The following is an 11,343-nucleotide window of genomic DNA, read 5'->3' as shown; positions in this document are numbered from 1 at the left end:
TCATGAGCACTCCATCATTCTCCATGAAATAAGAGAAGATCAAAGAGAAATGAGGGAGGAGCAACAAAGGGAAGAAAGGGACATAGAAGAGCTTAAGAACATCATTGGTCCTTCAAGAAGAAGACGCCACTAAGGTGGATTCATTCCTTGTTCTTATTTCTCTGTTTTTTGGTTTTTTTATGTGTTTATCTATGTTTTGTGTCTCTACTTCATGATCATTAGTATGTAGTAACCATGTCTTAAAGCTATGAATAAAATCCATTAATCCTTCACCTCTCTTAAATGAAAAATGTTTTAATTCAAAAGAACAAGAAGTACATGAATTTCGAAAATTGTCCTTGAATTTAATTTAATTATATTGATGTGGTGACAATACTTTTGTTTTCTTAACGAATGCTTGAACAGTGCATATGTCTTTTGATCTTGTTGTTTATGAATGTTAAAATTGTTGGCTCTTGAAAGAATGATGAACAAAGAGAAATGTTATTGATAATCTGAAAAATCATGAAATTGATTCTTGAAGCAAGAAAAAGCAGTGAATAACAAAAGCTTGCGAAAAAAAAATAATAGAAAGAAAAAGAAAAAGCAAGCAGAAAAAGCCAATAGCCCTTAAAACTAAAAGGCAAGGGTAAAAAGGATCCAAGGCTTTGAGCATCAATGGATAGGAGGGCCCAAGGAATTAAAATCTAAGCCTAAACGGCTAAACCAAGCTGTCCCTAACCATGTGCTTGTGTCATGCAGGTCCAAGTGAAAAGCTTGAGACTGAGTGGTTAAAGTCGTGATCCAAAGCAAAAGAGTGTGCTTAAGAGCTCTGGACACCACTAACTGGGGACTCTAGCAAAGCTGAGTCACAATCTGAAAAGGTTCACCCAGTTATGTGGCTGTGGCATTTATGTATCCAGTGGTAATACTGGAAAACAAAATGCTTAGGGCCACGGCCAAGACTCATAAGTAGCTGTGTTCAAGAATCAACATGCTTAACTAGGAAAGTCAATAACACTATCCGAAATTCTAAGTTCCTAGAGAAGCCAATCATTCTGAACTTCAAAGGAAAAAGTGAGATGCCAAAACTGTTCAGAAGCAAAAAGCTACAAGTCCCGCTCATCTAATTATAATTAATATTCATTGATATTCTGGAATTCATAGTATATTTTCTTCTTTTTATCCTAATTGATTTTTAGTTGCTTGGGGACAAGCAACAATTTAAGTTTGGTGTTGTGATGAGCGGATAATTTATACGCTTTTTGGCATTGTTTTTAGGTAGTTTTTAGTAAGTTCAAGCTACTTTTAGGGATGTTTTCATTAGTTTTTATGTTAAATTCACATTTCTGGACTTTACTATGAGTTTGTGTATTTTTCTGTGATTTCAGGTAATTTCTGGCTGAAATTGAGGGACTTGAGCAAAACTCTGAAAAAGGCTGACAAAAGGACTGCTGATGTTGTTGGAATCTGACCTCCCTGCACTCGAAATGGATTTTCTGAAGCTACAGAACTCCAAATGGCGCGCTCTCAACGGCAGTGGAAAGTAGACATCCAGAGCTTTCCAACAATATATAATACTCCATACTTTATTCGGAAATTGACGATGTAACTTGGCGTTGAACGCCAAGTACATGCTGCTGTCTGGAGTTAAACGCCAGAAAAACGTCATGATCCGGAGTTGAACGCCCAAAACATGTTATAACTCGGCGTTCAACTCCAAGAAAAGCCTCAGCTCGTGGATAGATCAAGCTCAGCCCCAGCATACACCAAGTGGGCCCTGGAAGTGGATTTATGCATCAATTACTTACTCATGTAAACCCTAATAGCTAGTCTAGTATAAATAGGATAATTTACTATTGTATTAGACATCTTTTGACAGTTTAATCTTTTGACTGTTTAGCCTTTGATTATTCGGTCTCTTGATCATTCAGGGGGCTGGCCATTCGGCCATGCCTGAACCTTTCACTTATGTATTTTCAACGGTGGAGTTTCTGCACACCATAGATTAAGGGTGTGGAGCTCTGCTGTACCTCAAGTTTCAATACAATTATTATTACTTTCTATTCAATTCTCTTTTATTATTATTCCAAGATATACGTTGCACAACACTTGATGAATGTGATGATCCGTGACACTCATCATCATTCTCACCTATGAACGCGCGTGATTGACAACCACTTCCGTTCTACTTTAGGCCGGGCGCATATCTCTTAGATTCCCCAACAGAATCTTCGTGGTATAAGTTAGATAGATGGTGGCATTCATGAGGATCCGGAAAGTCTAAACCTTGTCTATGGTATTCCGAGTAGGATTCTGGGATTGAATGGCTGTGATGAGCTTCAAACTCCTGAAGGCTGGGCGTGATGACAAATGCAAAAGAATCAAGGGATTCTATTCCAACCTGATTGAGAACCGACAGATGATTAGCCGTGCTGTGACAGAGCATAGGAACGTTTTCACTGAGAGGATGGGATGTAGCCATTGACAACGGTGATGCCCTACATACAGCTTGCCATGGAAAGGAGTAAGAAGGATTGGATGAAAGCAATAAGAAAGTAGAGATTCGAAAGGATTCTAGCATCTCCACACGCCTATCTGAAATTCCCACTATTGATTTACATAAGTATTTCTATCCTTTTTTATTTTCTGTTTACTATTAATTATTCGAAACCCATAACCATTTAATCTGCCTAACTGAGATTTACAAGGTGACCATAGCTTGCTTCATACCAACAATCTCTGTGGGATCGACCCTTACTCACGTAAGGTATTACTTGGATGACCCAGTACACTTGCTAGTTAAGTTGAACGGAGTTGTGTCCACACATAGCCAATAGCCATTAAATAAATCTCATGCAAATACAAAGAGGATCACAATTTCGTCCACCAGTGTGCATGCGCACAGGTCTGTGTGTCTGCACAGATTAAGATTTTTGCAGGGTTGTGCGTTCCCACAAGGCTGTGCATGCGCACATATCAGAAATCATAAAATTCTGCAACTTTTCAGAAATTTAGATTTTCAACACCAACTTTGAATGATCATAACTTCCTCTACAAAATCCCAAATTTTGCAAACTTTATATCGATTTAAAGGGTTTTCAATGAACTTTACTTCTAAATAAATTTCAGCCCATTTTGAAAATCGAGAGAAAAGTTATGATCAGACAAAGTTTACCAAAAACCAACATTTACCCAAAATCACAATTTCCTCAATTCCTTTGTAAAACACAACCAAAACCAAACCAAACCATTCCAAACTCCAATTCTCATCAAAATCAACCCTCTCTGTTATATTACACCAAGCTTACTACATTTTCCTTTAATTTTACTCATCTTCAATCTCAACATCAATATATCACATATATCAAACCTCATTAACATTTTCCCAACTACAACACCAATTTATCAACAACAATATCACATATACCAACACAATTCACTTCTCAACTTCACAAATCATTCATCCTCATCATATCGCTATCAATCATCATAATCAAACTCAACAATCATCAATTCATCATAAATCATCGCATATCATCATTTAACAACTCACAATCATTTAAATCTAAACTTATCCTATGGGTAACTAGCCTAAGTGTCCATGAATATTATATACTACATAGAGAAAACCGAAACCATACCTTGGCCGATTCCCAATATGCACCAAAACTCAAAATTAAGCACAATCCAAGCTTTCAACCACAAGCAAGCCTCCACTTCCACTTCAACAAGCACCAACAAGTTCCAATAGCTTCCAAACCCACAATAATCAAGCTATATACACACAAATCATCACAAATCAACCTAGGACTCCTCATAATCAAATTTTCACAATAGTTTCAAAGCCTCTTATCTTTTCCAACAGTTTTTGTAGCCAAAACCCAATACTAAGCAAGGATTAGAGTGAACCTAAACACCTACCCAAAATCATAAAGATCACTCAAAATCAAAACCCAAAATTCGAATTTCACAAAGGGCACAAAACTGGGCAGGGAATTTTGAGTTCTTACATACACAAGTGGGATTGAACTAACAGACTTGGCAAGAGCTTTGTATAGCAACTGACGGCACGCGAATCGGAACTCCGGAGAGTGAGATATGGCTCCAAGAAGATGATAAATAGTAAATAAAACACTTACCTCTCCTCTCTTCACTTTCATGTTGCTGCTGCTATTTGGAATTAAAAGTGGCAGAGTTTGCCACTTAATGGACTTATATGATGTTGGGCTTGGGCCCAATTTGGGCCCGGTCCAGCCCGTTTGGCTCAACTTTGGGCCAAACCTTTAAAATTAACGCTCGGTTTTTGACTTCTAATATTTTTCTAAGATTTTTGGCTATTTTCACTTTTTCTCACGTAGCACCGGGCAAACTTGAACCGGTTCAACCGGTTCAATTGCCAGTTCGCGGTTTTTCAAGGTTTTTTGCAGAAAACACATTTTCTAACTCAAAAAAACCTACTGAGTCCAAAAATCACATTTAAATCCTCAAATTCCCTCTCTAACTATTCAAAATCTAATTTGAAAAATATAATCACTTAATTAAACGGTTGATTAGTTGCGGTTCTTACAGTTTGCAAAAGGCACTGGAATTCAACCAAGCACTTCCATCAAAATCTTTCTTTCCTTGTCGCTTTTCTCGTCCATGTTTTTCTCATCATTATTCATTCATCAACTCACCCTCACTTGTGTTCTCTCTTCTTTCTGCACTGATGAATGTGACATATTTAAGACTACTTTTTGTTACTTAGACACATGTGATAATAATCATCACTTCTATTTTTAACCCTCCAATGTATTCTTATTCATAATCTACTTGTTGCATGCAGATTGGACCCTGCTTAATTTACTCTGCCATGTTGGCTAAGTTCACGGATTGAAGTGTGAGAAAAAAAGAAGAAATAACATTGTCCCAGAAGATCACAAATTGATGCAATTCTGTTTGTGTCCTAATACTTGTAATTACTCTCCAAGATATATACTAAATGTGTGAGACATGCCAGAAGATCACAAATTGATGCAATTTCAGTGAATATTATAGAACTTTTGATGCCAGAATAATTTCATTGAGAACAATTTCAGTAGCTTGATCAACATCATTTGGATTTTCAATAGCTACAGCCTTAAGTATTTTGCATGAACGAAAATTCTTTAAAATGATAGGTGATACGTGAGCATCTTTCCTACCTTTTTCTAGTGAATTTGTATTTAATTTGTTGAGTTTAATCAAGAATTAATTATCTTTTAGCCACTATGGATGCTACTTTGAGTCGTGTACAATTCTGTTTATTTTAGGTAGCATTCGAATGGATTTGATGGAGTTTCCGTAGAAAAAGAGAAGAAGGCGAATGATGCTGTCAACCCTGACCTCTCTGCACTTAAACCTAAATAAATCGAGCTACAGAGATCCAATTGAAGTGATTTTAGCGGCGTTGAAAAGCTAACTTCTAGAGCTTTTCAACGATGTATAATAGTTCATACTTCTTCTCCATCAATTCGGCCAACGCTGCGCCTAACTTGAGATTTCTCAAGTTAGGCGTGGATTATTAAGGAATCAAGTGGTCCCCAACTCTCCAAGAAGCAAGCACGCAATCTCCTATTAATTCTGATTTAAACTTTATTTTATTTAAAAATAGGAAAAGATATTATTTATTTTTAGAAAATATATTTTACATTAATTAGGATTAGATATAAAAGGGAAAAAATCTCTTCTCTTTTTTTATACCTCATTCCGCACTTTACAGTTTTTCAGAATCCTTATTTTCTCTCTGAACCATGAGCAACTAAACCTCCACTGTTATGGTTAGGAGCTCTGTCTATTGTATGGATTGATACTATTATTTTTTATTTTAATTCATGTACTGATTTATATTTCAAGAATTATTTTCGTTCTTTATTTTATGAATCTGGGTGGAACGGAAGTATGGCCTTGGTTCTAATTGAGTTCTTGTATAACTTGGAAAAACTTTTTACTTGAATAACAGCTTGAAAATATATTCTCCTAAATTTCTAATTATCTGGACTTAACAGGATACGTGACATATAATCCTCTTATATTTGGGTAATTAGGATTTTTGTGGCATATAAACTAGAATTGAACTTCACCCTCTAATTGGAATTAAGTGACCAAGGAATTGGCGGTTGATGAATTTTAGAGGAGACTAAAAAGGTCTAAGGAATTAGGGTTTAGTCACATTGACGAACGGTTTTTCTATCAGTAAAGAAATTCACAAATATAATCGTGTTGTAAGTATAGCTTCTAAACCAACAGAAAATCCTTTCGTACAAATGTTTGGTTGTCACAAGTAACAAACCCCTTTGAAATTGATAACCGAAGTATTTAAACATCGGGTCGTCTTCTCAAGGAATTGCAAGGAAGTATGATTTATTATTGGTTATGCAAAGGTATATTTTGGGGTTTTGAAAAGGTTTGAACAGGACAAAGAGATTGCAGGAATTAATAAATTAATAACTAATAAAACTCTTGGCAAGGTATGAAAACTGAAAGTCCTATCCTAGTTATCCTTATCAATGGTGATGAGAATTATATTTTTGCTCCCACTAAGTCAACCTCTAACTATGAAGGTCAGTTAAGTGGACAAATTAATTTAACACCTAAAGTCCTAGTCAACTCCTCAAGGAAAGACTAGAGTTATAAGAATCTAAATTAATCAGCAAAGATAACAATTATCAATCACGATGAGTTTGACAACTCAAGAGTTACCAATTAATCAACTAAAGCCAATAGTAAAAAATCTAAATTACTTATATAATAAATAGAAGTAAGCAATCATGAGTCTGAAATACCTCAAATTATATTAATTAAAAAAATCCTAACATGAAAAGTGCATAAACAAATAAAAGAGAAAATAAATAAAAAGAACATTGAACCTGTGATGAAAAAGATAAAAATATTCCTAAATCCTTTAAGATGAATCCTAATCCTAAGACCTCTCTCTCTAAAAACTACATCTAATTTATGAAAAGTGTGACTTCTGAATAAATGTATGGACTCTCCCACTTTATAGCCTCTAATCTGTATTTTCTGGGCCGAAAACTGGGTCAAAAACAGCCCAGAATTCGCTGGTTATGAAATATGCCACGCTGATTTTCGCAGATGCGACGCGTCCGCATGGAGCGCGCGTTCGCATCACATATCTGTACGGCCACTATAGCAAATTATATATCAAATCGAAGCCCCGGATGCTTTCCAACGCAACTAGAAATGCGTCATTTGGATCTCTGTAGCTCAAGTTATGACCGTTTGAGTGCGAAGAGGTCAGGTTAGACAGCTTAGCAATTTCTTCAACTTCTTGTATTCCTTCCACTTTTGCACGCTTCCTTTCCATCCTCTAAGCCATCCTTGCCCTGTAATCCCTAAAATCACTTAACACACATATCAAGGCATCGAATGGTAATAAGAGAGGATTTAAATAAAAGAAAATAAAAGCCAAAGAAGCATGTTTTCAATCACAGCACAAAATCGGGAAGGAGAATGTAAAACCATGCAAATCATATGAATAAGTGGACAAACTATATTATATATGCATTTAATTTATACTTTTAATATTATATATATACATATGAAATAGTAATATATAATTATATATATATATATTAATCTTAATTATTTAAAATTTTATATTTATTTTTACATATAATTTTGATGTAAAATATAAATAAAAAATTTATAATTTATTGATAGATAGACAATATATAAAATTGATTTTTTAAAATATACAAGTTATAATATATTAATATAGAATTATAGATCATGTTCCTATTATTTGAGCTAACTCGTAAGCTTTCGATGAGTCGAACTTGAATTTAAGAAATAAGCTCGATTAGTAATGAGTTGAGCCGTAAGTCAAATTCAATTTTGGTAAGTCGAGCTTGAGCTTGGTCTAGGTCGGCTCATTTCCAACTCTAGTTGTGAGGGACTGAGGATGCATCGTTGTAATTGAAGAACAGAACAAAAAAGTTACAAGCAATAAAACAAGAACAAAAAAAGGGGCACAAAGTTGTGTCAGTTACCATGACATGGTAACCGGCGGTGGTGCGGGAAAGAAGATGAGCGCCTTTGAGAGGGGAAAAAAGAAAATAATAGAATTCTTCTGTTTTCTAATTCTCCTCCTGCCCTCTCCATTTCTTTTTCCTTTTTTTTTTTGTGGCTCTGCAGACCAACGTGCAGTTTAGATGAAATTTTAAAATCGGCCAATTTTTAATTCAGTTTGAACCAACTTTCAGAATATTGAATAAATTCTATATATATATATATATATATATATATATATATATATATACCGTTATGTTACCATTTTTTTTCTTGGTTTGTGGCGATAAACTCAAATAAATCTATTAAGGTACCTAATTGCAGTTCGCAATAAGAGCCTAAGGACTTTCTTCAAACTAGCCTTTCATATCACCAAGATTTGGATTCCAAATTATTTCAAGAACAATCCCCAATTCAAAACTTTCTTAAGTTACTCCGCACAATAAAAACAGATCGATGCCTCAGTTTATTTCCTAAAATTAGAAACTCGAGAAGTCCAGCCTGCTCCAAAGGTAATAAATCCATTATGCCTTATTCACTTTTTGCAAATAGTCAAATACTTGGTTTCCAATACTTAGATGCGGTAAAAAATCAGGAGTGCAGGATACTACTACTCATGTAGGAGCAAGAAAAAATAATTCAGTCAATGCATTGAAGAAAGTGCTCGGAAAATAGAAGCGAGGATAACACATAATTCAAGGCTTTCAATGTAAGTATTTGAAATGAACTTTCATATTTTGCATAAAGGTCGCGAAAACTAAAGGATATATAATTAGGAATGTTAACGTTGGACTGTTAAAACCCTAAATACGTTCTTCTCAATATTTTACTATTTTTAAAGACCTCAGGCTCAGCCGATCGATTCCTTTAAATAAGCAAACAAAAATTAATTACAAAGTAACACGCTTTGAGGTAAAAGGTGCAATACAACAAAAACCAATAGAAACCAGAGGAAGATTGCACCATCCTAAAGGAAAATTTGAACTATTCTTCATCTAATTTTTTCTAACCTTGTTTTTTTTCTTTGAAACTACAACCCATCCATCCTCTGCTTCACCTGCATCCTTTTTGAGAGGCTCATCATCAATCCGCATGTTACCTGAACTCATGTTTGATTCAGATTTTGGAATGTCCACATCCATGTTTGAAGTAGCTTGCCTAGCACTGCTTTCACCATTTTGACCACCTTGGACATCATCATCTTCCTCATCCTCATCATCATCCTCATCATCACAATCTATTTAAAAAAATAAATAAATCATAAAAAAAAAACTACTACTACTACTTCAAAATTCAAGTAATGTGGATGAGCTTCCAGTTGTATCTTAGCAAAGATGTAAACAAGAGAAAATGTTCACGTGTCAGCCAACAACAAAAATTTTTTCACTATATGTGCGGTTGAGTACATGAACCAAAATGACACCATGATGCGCTATTATGAATAATGTCTGAACATTTAAGCTCGTTTAGAAATTAGAAGTTATAGAATTAAAATATTAATGTTTCTCCTCCTAAATATAGTATGGGCAAAGCAAACTCATGCATCACATTCCCATCAAATAATATACTTTAACGTTGCTCCCTCCTAAAAAAATCCAGTCATATAGGACAAGGAAAAGCCTAAATCAATCATATACACAAGTGTAAAAAATTTATAGAATAGCAATATAACACAATCAAGGCTCATACTCATTCAAAAATATTATGCTATCATTTACCTGTGGCACTGCACGAGGATGCGCAGCTTGGTTAACAATGGCCTGCCTATAACACTCAATGGTCACAAAGTTTCCTTCTAAGCATTCCTCATGCATAACCATTAGATTTTTAGCTACCTACATTAGTTCGTAATAATAACATGAACATGAAAAAATGAGAATCACAAGAAAATACTGCAAATACACAGATACATCACAAAGGAGTCATTAGCAGTGGCATACACAGCTTTAATTTCTTTTAAGTTTGAAAAAATGACCTTAGGACACAGTTCACATTAAGTTTAATCTATGCTACAAATGGATATAGACACCAGAGCCCTACTTAACTGCTTCTTTCCAAATAAAATACATACAAAACAAAAGGTATATCAAGATTTTAAAATACAAAATAGAAACATATGACATGAACATGAAAATTGGTGACTAATGATATGTTCATTCCAAAAACTAAAGACTAAATAGTGTACCATTAATTATGCCTATGATGGCCAGATATTAAGTTTTCAGTTTCCACCTATGAATAAAAAGACAGGGAAGACTGATGTTGTGATCGAGGTGGTAAAAAAATGCAGCCCTCTCCAAAGAGAGTTTCCTAAGATTCAAACCCTCAACCTTGTAGTTAAAGTTCAACTAACATTCAACCCACTTCCATTGAGCTTAACAAATTAGGTAACTTTACTTTCAAACACTATGGTAAACTAAAGATAACAACTACATTTAAACCTTAATTATTGCAAACAAGCAACATGAGCAAAATTCAACAACAAATAATATGTATTAATCCAACAAAGAAAGAAAGATGCACCTCTTTAATGCTGCCATCCTCAACCACTACATTGAGCGAAATCATGCCATCATAGAGTTTGTCCTCCAAGTCATCAGTATCAAGCGGCTCTGCGAATCATTCAGAAAATAAAAATATTAAGGATCTAAAACAAAATAACAATAATTGAAGCAGTGTAATAGCGAGCAACCTCTGGATTGAGTGAACCAGGAGAGGATATCGGTGGCGAGGTTATCGGCCTTGAGGCGGGAGTCAGGGCCACCCCACTGGTTCTCGACAGCATCACGAAGAGCGGACCAACGCAACAAAACAAAGCCAATGCCTTCGCTGAAAAGTGATAATGAGTTTCCTTGTAACCGTTTCGCAGCCTCCATTCTTCTTCTCTTCTTTCTGGATGGAACCCTGCACACAAAAGGATCAAAGATCAAACCCGTCTCTGCTCTTCTCTAGCGAGAGCAACCAACTGCAAGACAGGGAAGAAGGCTGCGAACTGCCTGCTCCAAGAGAGGAAGAGCGTCGTCCTGAAAAGGCCACAAGTCTCCTCTTCAGTGCATCAAAATTAAACCGTTTTAATATAATTAAAGCAAGGTTTTGAAAATTGAACTAATCGAACCGTTTTGGCTACTTTATCAAAGGTTGAAAACTTCAACTAGGCTCAACCGGAATAACTAGATTATAATAAAATATGTGTTTGTGTAACTGTTTATGATTAAATATATTCTAATGTAAATCAATAAAATACACAAAAAAATAAAAATACAACAGCATTGCATTTGTGAGAAATTGAGAAAGCAGTAAGTCTTACAAAGG

General features: G+C 35.1%; 1 protein-coding gene across 1 annotated transcript; it reads right to left on the bottom strand.

Moving 5' to 3' along the window:
- Positions 1 to 9,026: 9,026 nt before the first annotated feature.
- LOC130947799 (uncharacterized) lies at positions 9,027 to 10,907 on the bottom strand. Its single transcript, XM_057876504.1, has 4 exons — positions 10,724 to 10,907; positions 10,555 to 10,643; positions 9,740 to 9,866; positions 9,027 to 9,268 (listed from the first exon to the last, which is right to left on the bottom strand). Exons 1-4 carry the CDS (start codon positions 10,905 to 10,907, stop codon positions 9,027 to 9,029), a joined length of 642 nt encoding a protein of 213 aa, XP_057732487.1.
- Positions 10,908 to 11,343: the final 436 nt, after the last annotated feature.

Source organism: Arachis stenosperma, chromosome 9, assembly GCF_014773155.1.
Source record: "Arachis stenosperma cultivar V10309 chromosome 9, arast.V10309.gnm1.PFL2, whole genome shotgun sequence".
Taxonomy (NCBI): Eukaryota; Viridiplantae; Streptophyta; class Magnoliopsida; order Fabales; family Fabaceae; genus Arachis; species Arachis stenosperma.
This window is presented reverse-complemented; position numbering and strand designations above follow the sequence as displayed.

What these genes read in the sequence shown, in the direction of transcription:
- LOC130947799 (XM_057876504.1), bottom strand. Translation starts at nt 10,907, where the DNA reads ATGGAGGCTGCGAAACGGTTACAAGGAAACTCATTATCACTTTTCAGC. An exon ending in CTGGTTCACTCAATCCAGAG is followed by an intron (nt 10,644 to 10,723) that starts GTTGCTCGCTAT and finishes AATGATTCGCAG; the next exon opens with AGCCGCTTGATACTGATGAC. An exon ending in AGGATGGCAGCATTAAAGAG is followed by an intron (nt 9,867 to 10,554) that starts GTGCATCTTTCT and finishes GAACTAATGTAG; the next exon opens with GTAGCTAAAAATCTAATGGT.